At 33.7% G+C, this 20,336-nt stretch overlaps 1 protein-coding gene and 1 long non-coding RNA gene across 2 annotated transcripts; one reads left to right on the forward strand and one right to left on the reverse strand.

The window, feature by feature from the left end:
- Positions 1-1,468: 1,468 nt before the first annotated feature.
- LOC149905499 (uncharacterized) lies at positions 1,469-16,957 on the reverse strand. Its single transcript, XM_090106593.1, has 2 exons — positions 15,819-16,957; positions 1,469-1,640 (listed from the first exon to the last, which is right to left on the reverse strand). Exons 1-2 carry the CDS (start codon positions 16,955-16,957, stop codon positions 1,469-1,471), a joined length of 1,311 nt encoding a protein of 436 aa, XP_089962719.1.
- Positions 16,958-18,022: 1,065 nt separating this feature from the next.
- Positions 18,023-18,728, forward strand: LOC149905500 (uncharacterized). The gene is made up of 2 exons (XR_016457156.1): positions 18,023-18,240; positions 18,544-18,728. It is a non-coding gene; the product is annotated as an uncharacterized LOC149905500 (long non-coding RNA).
- Positions 18,729-20,336: the final 1,608 nt, after the last annotated feature.

Here is a 20,336-nt window from a genome sequence, read left to right on the forward strand (position 1 = left end):
CTGCTTGTGGGATTTATTTTATTACCGGATGTATTTGTAATAATTATGGCGAAATATTTATTATTAAAAATACTTAAAAAAATACTTCGTAATAATATAATGATGCGGTCTTATTAGTTAAATAAAAAAAAGACTTTTGAGGATAAGTCTAACTTGGAAATATTATGTTTAGATAAGATTTGTTTTCTACTCGTAATCTGCATTAGAAAATTTTATTGGGAACAAATTTGAATTAAGTGAATTTATCAGTCTCATAAAATAAAACTATAAAATAGTATTTTATATAATATACATAATATTATGGTGCTAATAACCGATTTGAATTATTATTTATGAAGTATGCAATAATTGGGCGTAAATGCGTTATGCCGTACACTATTAGATTAGTGATTATTCATATTAAATACCTATGTCGAATTATTTTGTTGAAGTATTTAATACCAGGTGTGCCGGTTTCATCCGCGGTCAAAATCACGGGTATTGCTCTAGCGCATGTGTTATTCTGATAACCTATATTTATTATAGTAATTCTTAATCCAAATCCGTCCAGTAGTTTTTCGTGAAAGGGTAAACGATATCAAACTTTCGCATATATATTTAAGGACAAAATAGTTGCGCTCTATGTAGATTGTAGGCAATACAATTAACCACTAATTACAACTAGGCAAGTAGTATCTTTCTAAATGTTGTTTGAGATAATGATTCATGATCATGATTCTCTCCATTTCATTTGTTGATGTAAAGCTACCTGTAGCTAAAGCTTTAGTTAATGATAAGTATCATAAATTTAAACGAATGAACCCAAAATATAATTACTCGTTCCAAGTTTGGTTAACACGGCGTGTTTGAACTGTTCCAGAACTTATTCATAGAGCCGGTCGGCGGGCGGCGGCGGCAAGTGATCCTCACGGCAAGCAAAGTGACAAACGACCATTACCTATTATTTGACTATCTCGCAGCTCCAGCGCTTACTGCTAATATTACAAATTGAAATATAAAGTCTCTTTCATTTCTATAATATTGTCCTTTTTCAATAGAACCCTCGTTTCTTTTGCTGGGATCATTTGACATTCCAATTTTGTTATTCGATATTTAAAAGATACCTTTTCATTATTTCTGGTGTCGTATCTGTATTGATTATTTGTGTTATTTTTGGTATTTTAAATTTGAAACAAATCGGTTCAATAATATACCATTTTTTTATTATTTACATCACAATCAAATTAATTAATATATAAATATTATATAATGTTAAAGATACTAAATTTCTTCAAAAAAATTATGAGATACACGAATGCTAACTACACTCTACATTCTTGTCCAGTTTCAGCTCAGTTAAAAAACGCAATTTAAACGCTTAATTACTTCATAACTAGTTAATTTGTGTTGTAATGTAATTTAAAATTTCCCCGTGTTTCTAAACGAAACAAACATTAGTAGCGCTAAGTTGAGGCATAATTCTTCGCAGTCATGTATCCTGTGCGGGGCACGCGGGGGCACGAGGGCACGGGGGGCACGGTCGGTGTTGGTTCTGCCCGAGTAAATCAACGGAGTAATGATTGTGCGGCACGCGATACACTGGGGCTTGCAGGCGAGGTGCATACGAGGCGTTGCAGCATGTTGCATCCTTTTGGAGCTTGCTATGGTATAAAAACAATATTTCACCTTAATCGTTTCATATTATAAATTTCATAAGAGCCTTGGCTTTTTGCTCCGTCATGTTACTTCGACATGCCTGAGTCAATTTATTTATTTATTTTGTGACACTATAAATTAATTTTGTTGAAATTTTCCTCAAATTTTGCTAAAAATGACCCGTATCGTAAACGGATTTTGGCATCATGAGGCGTGTTGCAGCGTGTTTATTTATTTATTTATTTATTTATTTATTTAAGTAATACCACATCATACATTATAATATTAAGTTTTATAAAAATACATATTGAACATAATATCATCTATAATATATGACAATAACATATGACACAGCGTGTTGTCGCATAATGAGGCGTGTTGCCACGTGTTGCAGCGTGTGGTGGCATCATGAGGCGTGTTGCCGAGTGTTGCATCGTGTTGTGTCGTAGGTATACATAAATATGTATACCTACGACACAACACATTCACATTCATTACACCACGAGGATGGTGAAATCACCATCCTCGTGGTGTAATGAATATAAAGGTAAATATTTATATTGAAATTGTACCTGTCGCCTTTAGAATGATAATATATTGAAGTAAAATTTGTATTACATTGCAATTTTAAACTTTGTAAATGGGAGCTCGATTATTAGGTACGCAGGTCTTTTCTTAATTGCCGTTTCCCGCTCTGACACGAACCGCCTTACAATATATCAGCGAAACTTTACAGAGGCTCGGGAGTCGTAAAGCTGATCACTCCAACACTTAAATGCCATTAAATGTAATTAACTGGCGCGGCGACGTCATTAGCGGATCATAATTATCCGTTATTCCATACAAACTAGCAATTTCACTGTAATTTAACACTAAACAGCTTTATCGTTATTCAGAAAATATATTGTGGTAGGCGTACATAATTGTATTGTGAAAAATGTCGAGGCTTTTTGGCTTTGATTTTAGAAATTATTTTGTTTGTGAATAAACTAAAGGAATACATTTAGTGTTGCTTATCGATGACACATGTCTAACCGGTTAGTGAAAGGCGTTTTGCACCTGAAATAGGCTATCCTTAAGGATAAGATAATAGTGGAAATAGAAGCGATATCTGGGGAATCCTACATGATTTTCAAACCTCGTAAATCTCTCAATTCTGCCACTGACTCTTGGTTTGCAGAGGAAACTCGGCTTTCACCTGTAGATCATTTGGCTTAGATTTGAATGAATTGTTATTGCCGTTGGTTTTTGAGGAAAGCCGTTCCTATATTGGATTAATGGTTCCATTAAACTATTAGCTTTACACAATGGTATAAGTCATTAGGTTTAGCTTCATACGTATAAGTAGAAGATAAAGGCAGACTGATGAGTAATAATTAGGCATGAAAACGTTACAGACAGGTGTTCCTTACATTTATAAAATCAGCATGTATCCTATCCTACTAATATTAGAAATGCGAAAGTTTGTGAGGATATGTGTGTGTATGTGTGTGTGTGTGTTTGTTACTCTTACACGCAAATACTACTGAACCGATTACAATGAAATTAAGCACACATATAGAGGGTAACTTGGATTAACACATAGTATAGGTTTTATCCCGAAAATCCCACGGGAACGGGAACTATGTAGGTTTTTATTTGAAAACGCGGAGGAAGCCGCGGTCGGAAAGCTAGTTATAATATAAAACCACTAAACTATTGTACAAGAGTATGTTATTGAATGGATAGAGTGAATGTGTCTGTATGCATTATCGTGTTTAAATATTGAAAAATCATGTGAGCTTTATCAGAGATAGCATGATACATTATAATTATATAACAATTCTTATTGACGTTTTTTCTACCGTACTTCGTAGGTACCTAATCTATACAAAAAGTACAAATTAGTTTAAAAACCTCTACCTATAATAATATAGCCCACGATTCGTCATTACAAGGAACTTCATCCCATTGTGATGTGTCGTTTTCAAACCTCCAGAATGTAATCAGTGAGCACGATGACTCAGCAGCCCCCCCCCCCGCGTCGTTCACCCCGCGCCCCTCCCCCTCCCGCGCCCTCCCGCGCCGATACAGTTAAGGAATTTATCACGATACCCAAAAGGTTCTGAAAACACATTCAATATCCATTTGGTGTCTTCATTTGCGAACTTTATAGACCCTTTGTGAAATTATGTTGCGGTACACAATTTTCTTCTTTAATACAGCTACATGTATTTTTTTACAGCTGAAAGAATTTGAATAATAATAATCAGAGAAATAGTGGTAAACAACTCTACCATTCAAAATTGCATTGAAGTCTAATTAAATAAACAAATGTTTGAGCTCGTTTTTATATCCTAACTTTAGAGTAGGATTGGTCTATAGCAAAGTTTTTCGAACACTAAACCATATTTTAACTTAGTTCAAATAAACTGATGGATGATGATATACATCTTATTGACTATATCTTGCCTAAGGCATTCAAAAATTCATGCATTAACAAAATCATGAAGAAGTTATTTTTTTTATATAAAAGGAGGCAACAGAGCAGACGCGTCACCTGATGTTAAGTATACTGCGTCGCCCAATACGCACCAGCAATGCCGAATTGCCGAGGACATTGTTCGTGCGTTGCCAGCCTTTAAGGTAGGAAATAAAATAGTTTGAAATTATTTTTAAGCTATTGCATAGCTTCTATCGCGGGCCTTGAGCGCGGGGACCGAATCCAGAAATTTAGTAACGAAAAACCTCACGCACCCCACTCCGACGGGCGCGGAGGTGTGGCTTGAAGGCATAGCATGCAATAGCTTTATCGCAGTAGTTCCCGAGTGCCACACGTCTTTTTTTTATAAGTAAATAAAATTATAAAGTAAATACATACGAAGCTGCGACTGATAGTCTGCAGTTACCAACATTGGTTCAATGTTCGTAGCACAACGCAAGACCTTACGAAATTCTTTTGAAATCAGTGAAAGCAAATTCCTTTCAAATTCCTTTGCTCCTAAAGTGGGACAAATGAACAAAGAAATATCTTTTACTCTGAAATTTCAACTTAAGGTATTAAAAGGGCTTAAACGGAAACTTTTATTCAACGTGAATAAGGAATTTTTTCCTTTTCGTCCTTCTGAATTCCGTATCTGCCTTATAACTTCTAAATAGACTGTAAAATTTATATGTTTTACGTATCCTTATCCAATCCTTATTTTAAGGCCGTTGGGCATGTTGGAGGCGAATATATAAACTTCGACTTCCTGTATATTGAAGAATAAAGTTATGTAACGGGCGCAAAATGAGATCGGAGCATCGTTATTTGTCGCACTGAAAATGTTCATTCACATTATGCAGTTTTTTTTGCTAATTTCTGTATAAATAAACTGACGAATTAAAAATTTTCACTCTTTCAATTGTTCATATAATAAGTATTAACTCTTTTGTTTATTTATTATGGCTACAGCAAACCAGCTTATGCAATATGAATCTGATCCTCAGTGTACCTGTTTTTTTTTACATTTTTACGTATGATATTGAATATTCTCGTAAAATAAAAAATATCCTCTTTACACAGTCATTATGATTATTAACTAATTTATCTATAAGAATAGCACCGACAGAATTTCACAGATTTGTATTAAATTAATCAAATATTACTACAATAATAAAATGTACATCAGAACCATTACTGTATTTAACTCATATAATATTGTGAGTCTACGGTTCTCTCTAACAAGAAGGGTAAATATAATCCCGGTTGAGCGTGATGCATAATTTTTCTCGTAATAAATCTAACGTTACTTACAACTGGGTGCGTTATAAAGGAAGTTAAGTAAATTGCGAAAGTTTGTGTGTAGTGACTTGTGTGTATAAACACATGAACTTGTTCATGAATAATAATACTGTTGTAAATGTTAAATAGTTTCACACAAAACGATACGATAGTTTGACTGACAAAGTTAAAATACATTGAGAAGTTATATTGATATATTTATTTTTGACATATTTTTAGTGTCGAAACCGAAACTATACCTAAATATAAAAGGTGACTTTTTTGTTAAACTGCAAACTCTTTCAAGCAATCTGTAGGTATTATTGAGTGTAGGTTGTAGGTTGGTGTATTACTGCAAGAGAAGGCAACAGAGCTGATGCGTCACTTGATGGTTCCGAGTGAAATTTATGGGCTACTTTTATACATAAAGCCATATACTTCTCACAAATTTAAACCTTCATAATGACATTATCAAAAAAATTATAACACACATTAGTCTCAAGTACGGTACAAAGCTCCGTTTTTCAATGGCCTCATTTAATAATTTGGGGACGAAGGTCGTTGATTCAAATCTTTGTTAAGTGAAAAAGATGAAAGAATATGTACTTCACCTTAACATTGTGGGCTACAATCGGATATTTCAAGTATTTGTCGACTGACTTAGGTTAACTTGATTTTTAATATAGTGTAAATTACATAATTTCATACATAATTTTCAGAGCTATTGAATCTACGCCCGGTGGTCGCAATCCGACTTGTTAACGACTCTCATATAAACAACATGTTATACTCGACTATTAATCTGAGTTTTAGTACAAACACAACGGTATCTAGGTACACATCAAAAAATGTACGTTTGCTTCCGATATTATTTACTGATCCGATCACGATATATCGGATAATGTAAAAACGCAATTGGTAAGAACAAAATGTTTTAAAAGGAAAATAATAGTTGGTACTTTATTTGTTCACTAAATATAAAATTTTCAGACGCTTGCTGGTAATTGCTGCAGCTAAACATTGCTTTGTATTTTAAGACAAGATATTACAAAGTGAACGCTCGCTACGAGATACTTTGTGCCTTTTAAAAATTATCCTCGCTGCAATATGAGGGTCCTTTTAGCAGACAAATAAAGAAATAAATGAAGAATAGCGGTTACGTTCTCTTAAATAAATTTGATTCTTTTGTAAAACATTCTGTATTCTGGAGTTAAAAGAATTAACTGAAGCTCATTTTATAACAATTATTTTTCCTAAGAGCCAAGAAATATGTTTTCAGTTTTAATATTTCTCATTTACACATTAAGTTGTTTAATTTTTAACACAGAATGATCGAATTTATTTCAAAAAAGGTCAACATGATCTGAAGATATACTAAAATATACTTTCATAGAATCATAATGATTTGCCATTCATTTATTTGCCTCGATCCATTCATAAATTTAACACATAGGTAACATGTTAATTCTACCACAATTACACGGTTATATTAAAATTTCAGCCACAACCCGAACTATAAACTGCATTATTTATCTAGCGAGTTTTTCCCTCTAATTTGGGGAAGTTCTCCCTACTTGAATTCCTCGTCACACAGCTCCCGTAAATAAGGCTGAAAGTTTGCGATGTTATTCAGCGCAAGTTACGCGCAGTCGAGTGACGCTACTAGTGCGGCGCTCTATGCTGTACGCTGTGTAGCATTGTACGCTTGAAATTTGAGGGGAATATTAGGTTGATTTAATTTATAACCTATAACGCTTTAGAGTATTTTTGTAGGTAACTTATATGTAAGTAATGAAAGTATTGTACGTTATCCTGAAAGAATATGTAACAGTTTTTATGGGCGTGTAAACGTTTGTGCTTTGAAACAAATGAAAAGGGACTAATATTCGATGTTTATTAGAATGATATTATGAGAACAAAACGAATTGATCACTGAAAATAAAATATTGAAATAGTACGGTAGATATACCTTTCAATTGTTGTAACGACGATAGTCGGTAGTAATTATGTTGAATGTGAATTAAAAATATTTTATTTTTCTCCAGTAAAAAACGTTTAAAAATGCAAGTTCAAACATTTGAGCACAATATACAACGCAGAATGTAGCCGATAAACGCGAGACTACTGTGCCAGCACTGTGCTACGCTTTGAGGATCTCTACGGGTACGATTTCAAAAAACTTTTCCACTCTACATTTTAGTAACGTGGATGTATGTATGTGTGTACGTGTGTGTGTGCGTCTCGCTCGACGACACCCGCTTCGCACAAACGTTATTTAAATCGACTAAGGTTTGAAACTATTCATAAAATTCACGTACATAAAAAGAAGTCTGAATGAAAAAATATCCAGTTTTAATGTTCGTTTTAAACTTTTTGTAGAGATGTTGTTTTTTAATGACGATCGTTCTGGTGAAGTGCTAAGTGCTTGCCTCTATAGTATAGCCCAAATAACACTACGCTGGTCTTCAATTATATTGTTTTTATTCAATTTTTCACTCGCTGCATGCATGGGGGCTTTTGAACCAGTTTGTTCCGCATAATCAATTGTTTTGTAGTGTCTTGAATGTTATATAAATAAAAAACGACTGAAATTTATGTATCGATTTATTCTTTGTATTTTTAATGTCTTTGACCTTTAACTTTTAGCTGACGAACAGTTGTTAAGCATCATTTATTTATTTCCATTAGATTTCAGTTTACTGGAGAACCAATTATGTCTCTTTAGATTCGTGTCCTAACGTATTCGTGAAGCTTATTTTTCATGTTTAATACCAAATATAACTAAAGAGCCTTAGACTAGAGATCCACTTCGAACTAGAGAAACTTATATTTCACATAATAAGTAAACATAATTTGTAAAAATTATACTGTTAAATTAAATACGAAGGTTCATAGAAATGTTACATTAAAAAGGAGAGGGTCAGTATAGTTTCCTTATCCGAAACTTTTCGTCCGTGGCCCGTGCCCTGCTTCCCCCGCCCCCCTCACCCCGCTGCCGATCCCCGCGCCCCGCTGGCCAGGCTCTAATGTAATTTAAATATTCATAAACTTATTTCATAGGGTTTGGCGAAACTTCTTAAACTAGAAGCTGTTTGAATTTCAAAATTCAAATAATAATTTTAATTAAGTGTAATAAATCTAAACGTCTGAGTTTGTTTTGATTAAGTAGTAAGTGGCAAAAAAATTATATTTAAATTTATTGTTAATAGTATCATACCTAAAAACAAACAAAATTAAGTAGCTATGTTTAATAATTATTATTTAATTGTAAAAAATGTCATGATGACTTCTGCTCTTCATATCTGCTGGTAATTATCAAAAATTCCTCTGCCTAACTAAACTTCTATTTTCTTTTCATTTATTACTCTGATAACTCTAATTACTGAAACAAAGAATCTTATCACATTAACGCTAACAAACTAACATAATAGTGTACATACACATACACGTACATAGAAGTGTACTGTAATGAAAATCAAACATGTAACCAGCTTATTTTCTGGCTTGTATATCTCACTATACTCACAAAATCTTTCACAAGAAACATAATCCAATGCCATAAAGCCGGAAGTTTTCCGACGAATAACGTAAATGAATTAGCGAGGTCCGAACAGAATAAACAACATCTTAACTGCTCACAAATCCGCTCCGTAATGCTTCGAGCGAATTGCTACATAATTTATGAATTTATTACGGTTATACGAGATGCATTTATCTTAATAAGCCGTAACATTAATGTAAAAATTTCCACCTCATTCCTGCCATTAATGGTGGTGAAAGAATTATGAGTCAATTAATATTATTAGCAATGTTCTTTTTTATGCATTCGTTAATAGGTGTAGTCTACACAGATCGAGCGGCCTCGCGAAGCAGCTCGCCGGAGGAAAATGACAGCACTCTATGCGTATATTTTCTCTATCGAGGAATTGCCTCCTTCATAGCAATTACTTTTCAAGGCTGCTCTCTGTGTGAACACGGCTTACCGAATGTGTTTATCTACTTAATTTATATTATATACTCACCCAACAGCGAATGTTTGTTCTTTATCGCAGAAAAGTGACTGTCTCTATTTATCATGTACTAGCGGTCCGCCCCGGCTTCGCCCGTGGTACATATTTCGCAATTAAAGGTAGCCTATGTTCTTTCTCAGGGTCTAAAGATTATCTGTACCAAATTTCATCAAAATCGATCCAGTAGTTTATGCGTGAAAACCATACATACATACATACAAACCTTTCCTCTTTATAATATTAGTATAGATGTGTTCGTGTGCATCGCCTTTATAATGATTTGACTTCGCTCAAGACATTTTCAGAAATTGACGTATTTGACTTCAAACTGGGTAATAATTAAAATATTTTCAATCAAAGGAGAATGGGCAAATTGGGCCTGAAACTTGGGCTAAGACCAATACACACGAAATATTGTTTTTGTGATAGATCATTACACATACCTAACGAAAAAAATAAAATAAAAAAATAAATCGACCGGGTTCTTGTACAGTCAAGGCAAAAAGTTTTATTTATTTTGCGCACAATAACGGTGTTTTTAATTCGAGTGAAGTAAATATAAACCTAAATGTCATTGGAGTGACTGAGTTTAACCATAAAAAACGTCTAACTACGTTGAAATATAATAAACACGGTATAGGTACCTGTTACAAAACATAATATTAGTGTATTTTGGTTATTAGAAGGCTTCAGATTAGTACGTCTTTGTAAGTGAAAGTGAATAGGAGTAATATAAAGATATTGTCATTGTCTTGCAACAGTTATTAATTGCAAAAAATAGTATACACAAAGTAATAAAACTTGATGTGACTGTACAAAAACCCGGTTGATTATTTTTTTATATATATTTTTCCCGTTATGTATGTGTTATGATCTATTATAAAATCAATATCTCATGTGTATTGGTCCAACTCAAGTGTTCAGGCCCAACTTCCATAGTAAAATGCCCATTCTCCAAAATCAAAAACTCCAATTACTCTACCATGATAGACATTAAAACGGGTTAGAATATGTGAAGCATTAAGGCTGCAGTCTAGCAAAATTGCGTTTTCAACAAGTTATTTGACAATTTTTTCCCGGCTAATGAAATGATAAACTGAATTTTTTTTTCTTGTTTATCAATTAGTGTTATATACGCAATGCGCGTGAATTTTTTCACATTTGTAAAGTTACTTTATGTTACCTTAATCAGGCCTTCAAGATAAGTCTCTTTCCCCCAAAGACATTTCGAGCTAAGTTTGTGCACTCACTACGTTGCAACCGATTACAATTTACACAATCTGATCAGCACATTATTATCCTTATATAGTCGTTATTAAAAACTGCTGAATTCAATTGCCGAAAAACTTATGATTTTCCTAATTAGAACGTTATAAATTCATTAAATTTCCCATTTTTTGCCTTACAAAATCTATTGATAAATACTGCTAAAAGTTATTGTTTCCATTAATTTATTCGAGTTGGTTGAAGACCAATGAGTATTAATCCTTTAAAAATTTTTTTTTTGAATTTTGATAATTCTTTAAATATTAAAAAAATATTTAAAATAACTAGCAGTCCGCCCCGGCTTCGCCCGTGGTACATATTTACGTTTTCTCTACATAAAAACCATCCTCGTACTTCAAGGAATATAATAAAAAAAGAATTATCGAAATCGGTTCAGCCGTTCTCGAGTTATGCGCTTACCAACACATTTTGCGATTCATTTTTATATATAAGAAGATTAGGAAAAATCATAGCGAATTTCTTTAGTCGCGCTCCTTGGGCCGGAGCGTTCTGACGTGTGCTCTACGCTCGATTTTCCTTCATACCGAAGTGAAAGTTGCTCTACTTCATTAAATTTAATATTTTTGTTAATTGATTATTTTTATCTTAGTTTTGTGCAAATATTCGTATTTTTAAACATTTGATTTCGATATGGAAAATAAACGAAAAAAATATGCGTGTAACTATGTACTTACTAGAAAAAAAATTATCTTCGAACATAAAGTTAATGAAACCAAATACATTACAAAGGTGATTGGCAACAATTTCTTTATTTTACGGGGTTTCAGTAAAGGGATGAATGTTTCTTTTAAACTAAAGTAAGCTCATAAATTTTCTTATAATATATATTTTTTTTGAAGTTCCAAAAATGTTTATTTTTCGTTTGAGAAATACGAAATATATTTAATTATATTGAGAACTTGAACTTGGGACATACGGGGAAAATGATTTGTTTACTCCAAAATTCCAAATATGTCGAGGTGTTTTTTTTTTCTTCTAGTCATTTTAAACGTAGCGGCATGTTGTTTGATTATTAATTTTGTAACTTAGATGTTGGTTTTATATTTTGATGTTACAGACGCGCTGACAAATTTAGTCCACCATTTCTAGTTTAGTCCACCAACTCTAAGTACCAATATTAAAACGAATGGATTATCATCACATCATAAAAACTCAGATGTAATGGAAGATCGCAATAACATAGAAAATTCAATGGGTGTTGAACTAAACAAACACAAGTAACAAGTAAAAAGAGCAACTATGGAGTTTCTTGCCGATTCTTCTCCGTAGATACTGCTTTCCGAATCGGTGGTAAATGTTAAAAATATGTACCTAATGACGTTTCAAAAGTGCTTCTAGAAGAAGTCTAATTGAATAAATAAATGTTTGAGTTTGAGTTTTGAGTTTAACAGAGACGCGAAGAATAAAAAAAGAGGACGAAAACGATAATTCGTTGATGCTTTCCCTTTTCGACGTATTGTTAGGGTACATCACCAATCTGCAAAAAACAAAACTGATGATTCCCAATTGCTGATTAAAAATGAAAAACAAATAATCGACAACAGTGGTGAAAATTTGCTGATCACAATGAAACATCCTTCAGTGGTAGCAGATTTACTCATTTAAAATGTATCGGTGAACAGCGTAAAGGAGAGGAGGACAGGAAAACATTATGTATGTGGATGGTGGATTGTATACAGGGTGTAATCGATAAGTATGTGCAGGCGATTATGACGTTATTATTGCAGGTATCAAAAAACTTAAAACTGATATCGAAATTACTTTACCTAATGAGCAAAATGACAATAATAACTTTTTAAAAGTATAACGAGAAAAATTTACTTTATACACTCCCATATCAAGAAGGGAAAATGGGACTAGTAGAAGTTAAATGTCTAATTCCGGCAAAAGAGATGAATGCGGAAGATGCGGTTAAAAATAAAAAAATTAATATTTGAAATACAATGCAAAAAAATAACACTTTTGTCATAGATAAGAATCATGACTATTTTTTCCAAATTCAGGGACATCTAAACGTTGCAGAAGCAGAAGTCTGCTTATTTGCTGTTTGGACTGGAGTGAATCATTCGTTAAAAATAGAATATATAAGTTTAGGCAAAAAAAAATAAAATGATGGACCATTATCAAGATTTTACATAAATTGCCTACTGTCAGAATTGATTGATTCGAGACTTCAGCATTCCATGCCCATCAAGGACCCATCCTATGTCATTCAAGCGATTGAAAAAAGAAAAGAAAAATCCAGTGCAACCGATAAAGCATCAGAATGCTAGCAAAATATTTATTAGGTTTATCCATATAAATATATATATTATACATAATATAATAAATCCGTAGAAGGGTCAATTCTGTACTTTGAAAATATGTATTTAAAAAATAAATAGCAGTGTTACTGGATCGATACCAAACACAAATATGTGATTAAAAAAATTTTTGTCTGTCTGTCTGTCTGTATGTGAAGGCATCACGTGAAAACTAATAGTTCGATTTCAATGAAACTTGGTATAATTATACCTTATTATCCTGGGCATAAAATGGAATACTTTTTATCCTGGAAAAATACGAAGAAAAAAAAATAAATCTTAATTTTTCAGTTTTATCCATAGACGTTGTTCTGTAGAACCGCGAACACACGTTGCGTTACCCGCAGTGGATTCAGCGATGTAACCTGTAGCGCTAAAAGTCGGATTTGGCTTGAACCGTTTGCGGCACACGCGGGCCGCACGACACCACGCCTCCTCGACTCCTATATAAGGACGGCGTTCCGCGCGATGCATATATGTAATTTATGAATTTTGATGCGAGCGGACGTGTTAACATTACATTTTTTTTTTATTATATACAAAATTTGTTTATCCGTTTTATTAGTTAAACTGAACAACTTTCACTAAGAAACTTAGGTCGAAAAAAATGTATAGAGTTATGCATTTGAAGATATCAATAGAACGTATTCGCAAATTTTGTGTACTGATAAAAAAAATCACCTGGTGTAATTTTCACGAAAATTGTTTCAAATTGTCATGTCTGGTACTTATTACGAATATTAAATTATGCATACGAATGATTTAATTTTTAAAAATTAAGTGGAGCAACTTTCCCATAGTATATTTGTATTATTTACATATAGGATGACAGGATGCATTTGTTTGCACTACTAGACCAAGCCCTTAAGGAATACATAATATAATTACCTGCTTGTAATGCTATTACGACGTCATCGATAATAATAATAAGCATCGTCATGACCAAGTAGCAGCAATTATTCATCAATTCTTAGCTCATAAGTACAATTTCATCAAAAAAATAGAGCCATACTATAAATATAAACCCGAAATCATATTAGACAATAGTAATTATAAAATTTACTGGGATAGGACAATCATAACCGATAAAACAATTCATTACAATAGACCGGATATCACTGTACACGATAAATTTCAACAAAATGTTTACTTAATAGATATAGCTATACCTAACTCACATAATATACAATCCACTATATCAGAAAAATTAAGAAAGTATCAGGATTTAGCCATAGAAATCAAAACACAATGGAATGTGAAAACAGTCCACATAGTTCCGATAGTTCTATCAGCCACCGGTATAATCCCTAAAACACTTATACACAATTTAAACACTCTAGAATTACCATCACACACATTCAACATGCTACAGAAAGCAACCATCCTTAACACATGCCGAATAACGCGGAAGTTCTTAACATCATCCACTTTATCATCAACATACACAATATAAAGTATTCCGTTGCACGCTTGGTCTAGGCCCGCGTGTAATGAGTATCCCTTTCAAGTAAAGGAGAAAAAAAAAATATAAAAAAAAAATAATAATAATAAAACACTTTATTGTACAATGCACAGATATTAAATACAATTTCATACAGAAGGAATCTTCACCGTACAAATTGGCGGCCTTATCGCTTTGAAGCGATTTCTTCCAGGCAACCTTGGGATATAGGAAAATGAAAAGATTGAAAAGGTAGATAGTGCATTACAAGAAGTGAATACACATAAATATAATAGATATAGGTAAAGGTATAAAATTATAATATATATAATATAATTATATAACAAAAGAAAGATTATATAACATAAGAGAAAAACGTGCAGAAGAGGATATATAAAATTTCAAGTAGAGAAAAAGGTAAAACAGAACAAATACAGAATGACTAAGAGGACAGATAATATTTTTTAATTACAGCTTTAAAACTATTCAGAGTTTGCGCTTGCTTTATTGCGGTTGGTAGGGAGTTCCACAATCTTACGGCTTGCACGGTAAAAGATGAATCATAAAATTTGGAAATGTGAGCAGGCATACAAAGCGTAAGATTGTTAGAGGAGCGCAAATTACACTCATGAGATGAGCCCATAAATACAAATCTCTTTTTTAAGTAGGAAGGAGTTCTGGGATCGAAAAGGACTGAGTATAGGAGGGACAGGAGATGCGTATTCCGGCGAAGGCGGATAGGAAGCCATCTGAGTTGTGAGCGGAAGTCTGAGATATGGTCGAACTTGCGAAGACCAAAAATAAATCTTATCGCAAAATTTTGAAGGCGTTCTAATTTGTTTAATTGCTCCTCAGTAAGGTCTAAGTAGCTTGCATCAGCATAGTCGAGGATAGGAAGAAGCAAAGATTGTGCAAGCAAAATTTTCGTGGATATGGGCAAAAAATTGCGCAAACGCCTTAGCATTGCAGCAACACCAAAGATCTTACGACTAACAAGTTTAATATGCTCTGTCCAGGACAGGGTTTGGTCGAGAGTAATACCAAGATTCTTGACAGTAGGACTGTAAGGTACTTGAACCCCCTCAATCAAAATCTTAGGTAAATCTGCAACAGACACCCTTGCGATGAAATACGGGCTGCCGATTATTATTGCTTGGGTTTTGCTAGGATTTATTTTCAGTCCATATTTATGAGTCCAGCTTACAATGCTACTAAGGTCTTCATTCATACATCTTATTTCTTGTTCTAGACTCTCAATATTAGAGTGCCTGTAAATCTGAAGATCGTCTGCATATAGATGGTAGAGAGAAGATATATTAGAAGTTATGGAATTTATGAATATACTGAAAAGGAGAGGTGACAACACGCCGCCTTGAGGAACGCCAGCAGTAACATCACACCAAGAAGAATACGTATTATCAACACGGATACACTGCCGACGTCCCTGCAAGTAGCTACGAAACCAATCCAACACTGCAGGAGATATATTAAGAGAACCAAGCACAGCTAACAAGATGTCAAAATCAACAGTGTTGAAAGCATTAGAGAAATCTAGAAGAGTGAGAATTGTTAGCTGTTTATTATCCATTGCAAGGCGAATATCATCTGTGACCTTGACAAGAGCAGTGACCGTGCTATGTCCAGCTCTGAAGCCAGATTGGAGAGGATCGAGGAGGGAGTTTCTCGTTAGAAAAGAGCCCAGCTGCTGCTGCACCAATTTCTCGAGAATTTTAGAAAGGAAGGGGAGAATGGATATCGGGCGATAGTCGGAAAAGCAGGAAGGATTGTTCTTTTTAGGGAGAGGGATAATATGAGAATCCTTCCATACTTGAGGGAATCTAGCGGATGATATAGAGAAATTAAGGATATGTGAAATGATAGGAGTGACTATGTCAAGGATAGGTAAAATCATAGCTCGGCCAATACTGTCACAGCCCATCGCATTCGAAGCAATGGATAATATGTTCTTCTTAATATCACTGTCAGTGAAAGGTGCGAAATTGAACGGTGGAATATTGGGAGTCGGTAAAGAGGAAAGAAAGTTAATAGTATTAAGTTTGGTATTACTATCTAAAGGAGCAACGGAAGAAGTGAAATGTTTATTTAGTAAGTTAATATTAGTACTAAGCGGAACAGTATCATTAGATGACTTACCGACCCCAAGAGATTTAAGAAATTTCCAAGTATTTGCTGTGTTGCCGTTCTCAACAGATTTATGAATGTGGCGTCGTTGTGCATCTCTACACATCATATTGCAGCGATTGCGGAGGGTTTTATACTTCTCCCTATTGACGTCCGAGTTGTTAATTTTGAACCTGGCTTTGGCTAGGTTTTTCCTGTGAACTATAGATTTTAGTTCATCGGTAAGCCAGGGAGCAGGAGCATGTTTAATTTTGATCGACTTGATGGGTGCATGCGTGTCAAATAACCTTATTACAAGTGAATTAAATGCTTGAACTTTAGAGTCAACTGTATCAAACGAGAAAACAGGAGACCAATCTATTTTCCTAGCATCTTCAAGCAGACGCTCGACATCCATCCCACGAAAATTTCGCTGCAGCATAACCTTGTGCTTCTTCTTAGGAGGACGTAGAAGATATGAAAGGAAGATAAGATCGTGATAGGAGAAGGCATCAGCGGAGCATTGTCCGTGTTTTGAAACATGGTCAGTGGAAGAAACAATGATTAAGTCAAGGAGAGAAGGATTACAGCCAGGAGCAAAATGGGTAGGATTAAGAGGAAGTAAATTTAAGTCACAGGAGGATACAATAGAGGAAAGTTTTCTACTACGTGAGTCATTTTTCAAAAGACATGTATTGAAATCGCCCATAATTACCACGTGGTCGTAGAGTGGACGTAGCTTTTCTAAAGTTTTCTCAAAAGAAGGGAAATAATTTATAAGGAGAGAAGGAACATAGAATACGCCTAACAGGAATTTTGAATTGGATAGGATTATTTCTAGAAGGATGTACTCGGCCGCATCATCCGGCGGTGGCTGGGGAGATGTGCTTATGATGGAGAAAGGTATATTATCACGTAGGTAAATAGCTACACCACCCCCACCTCGGCCAATGCGGTCGTTACGTATTAAGTTGAAGCCAGGAAGAGAATAGGTAGTGGAAGAAAGACAGGGTTTGAGCCATGTTTCAGATATAAGAAGAGCGTGGATAGGAGTATTGGTAAATGATGCAAGTAAATCATTGAAATGAGCCGGAATACTTTGGGCATTTAAATGGATAGCATTGAAATTTTTAGATAGATTGGAGAATACCGAAGCAAGCGCTTTATCAATAGGAATATAATCAGTGCTCAGGAAACTATCATTCAAACTGTTACTGGTACTGTTAAGACTATAAAAGGAATCACTGCAATCGCTGTCACTAATTAAAGCTATAGTTGTATATTATATTATAATTTTACAAAATAAATAAATAAAATATTTAAAAGATACTAGAGAAAATAAATATGTGTATAAAAATAAAATATTATATAAATATGTATGACAAGTAATTTTCCTATACCCGCCAGCAGCACTAGAAGGAATGTTGTAAAGCACACTTAAAAATAAATAAGAACATAGAACGGAACACAGAACAGAAAAGTAGATAGAAGTGTGATGTGGGCGTGGCCCACGTGTCAATGATAAGTTTAGATCACCTAACTTGCTCTCAGTTGTGCGCAGAAAAATATTCGAGTCGGTTGTCAGCTGTCAAACCTTTTTTCCATATTTATTCATTAATTAGGACGTGTTGTTCGGTATAAAGAGTGCAAAAATGATAGCAGACGAAATAATATCAGCAATGAAGGCATTTCATACCGTCGGTAAGTCTTATTTTAATTTATTTTAATTATATTTTATGTTATAACTTCGCTTGTCGTAATTTGTCAAAATTGTATACAAATATCTAGTCAAAATGAACCTTAATCCATAAGAAATTAGTACTATTATAGATTGAACAGCAAACAAGACTTTCAGGAATATTATTGCAATAAACAAATGAATTTCGCTTTAGTGATGCTTGTGGTGCATATCGACAGTATCGATACTTTAGAAAAGACAAAAATTATAAATATTAAATTTTATTTTATTTTTCCTTAGCTTTCATTTGTCTAATTTATTTATAGATTTCCCAAAGAGGCTAATTTAAAAGAGAAATGGATAAATGCAACGTGACGAGTTAACTGGATGCCGAACAGTACTAAGCGGTCTAACAAAGGCCACCGATACATCAAACCTACAGCAGTTCCAAGATTTAAAATAATGCATATTTTCTGTTTGTATTTTGTAAATATAGATTTATACTATTCTATTCCGTTTTTTATTTAATAATAATAATATAAAAAGACGTACTTAGTAGTAATAAACATACTCCAAAATGTGACGCATTATACTATACTCATATAAAAGAAAGAAAAAAAAATACACAAAAAATATTTATTTGTGAATTATCGATAACAAGGCTGACATCCCTCAGAGCATAGCATCAGATAAATATCAAGTTAATGTCATTAATGTTGAGTGACACAAATTTCAACCTTATTTCTATGTGTTGCGTTTCAAATTTATATCTATCGAAAACTAACGCCCTCTGTTGTGGAGTAGCTGAATGTTTTCGAATTTGGAATTTCTGTGCAATGAGAAACAAAACAGCTTATATACCTAGGGATGTTATACTAAAATAAACCGTAACATGGTGCGTTAGGGTACATATTGAAATGCTGAATTTATAACCTAAGTCAGTTTTTACTCAAATTAAGCTGTCCAATCAAAGGCATAGTTTACTTGTAGTGTACTGTATAACTATCAGTTTAAATGTGTGGGTTTGGCGACACTGGTTTTCATACTAATTAGACATTACAGCACTTCTATATGTTTTTACTGTTCTGTGGAACGGAACGACACAATTCACAAATTCTTATGTGGCAACATTGACAGAAATGACAACCACTAAAACAATGTATCTCTGACATAATGACATTTCACAATCAAAACATTGAATTGACATTTGACATTACATTGAAATAAAGGAAAGTCAAAAGTGATCAAAATAATTATGAACTTTTACGTGAAAGAGGGTAAAAAAAAGTTTATTATCAGGTATAATACCACAGATTAAGAATAAATATTGAAATGAATGAGATAAACAGGTCATGAGCTAAAATAAAAAGAATGAGTTAAAAGGAAAAATGGTACATATGGGTGGTATAACCTTACAGAGTCCACAGAAATCAAATAAAAAATCACTTTTTAAGACGCTTGGGTCGAGAGGCGACTGTACCCTTGTTGTCCTTAGCGTTACTCAATGCAGCAACAGAACCCTCCGTGCTATCACAAGCGATTTGGTCTAGTTCTTCGGGTGAAATGACTCGATGGCGAACACCGTCAGTGGTCCGGATGATGATACTCCCCTCAAGAGTCCAACATCTTGGAATACCGAACTTCTTCCGTGCAGCCATAAAAATGTCATGCCTGGCCTTTGTGAGATACTCTGATATAGTAATGCCAATGCTTAATTAGGCTGTAACCAATCGTCCTAATTATTGGAATTACTGAACAGAAACAGGTCAGCACTGTTACTATTTAAATCCTTAATGATATTAATTGGTTTCAGTTGCTAATTTATTATTATTAGAGTGGTTTTGGGAAGATGAAATATTATGTAAATAAAATAAATATATTAGCATATGATTTTATAACATAAAGTTATTGACAACTACTTCATAGTTGTAAAATATCGTAGGATTAACGATAATGAAAGAATGATTGAAAAGAATAAATTGTTGTTACTTGAATTTTGATTCTAATACATATTATGACTGTATTTAAAAAACAAACAATTACTATTGATAAAATTAATACAATTTCCTACAAATAAAAAACATATCGTGACATCACATTCTTTCACTTTACTGGGAAT

The sequence above is a fragment of the Colias eurytheme genome, chromosome 10 (assembly GCF_061535395.1).
Source record: "Colias eurytheme isolate Ceu_HAF_F1 chromosome 10, ilColEury1 Martin Lab GWU primary, whole genome shotgun sequence".
Taxonomy (NCBI): domain Eukaryota; kingdom Metazoa; phylum Arthropoda; class Insecta; order Lepidoptera; family Pieridae; genus Colias; species Colias eurytheme.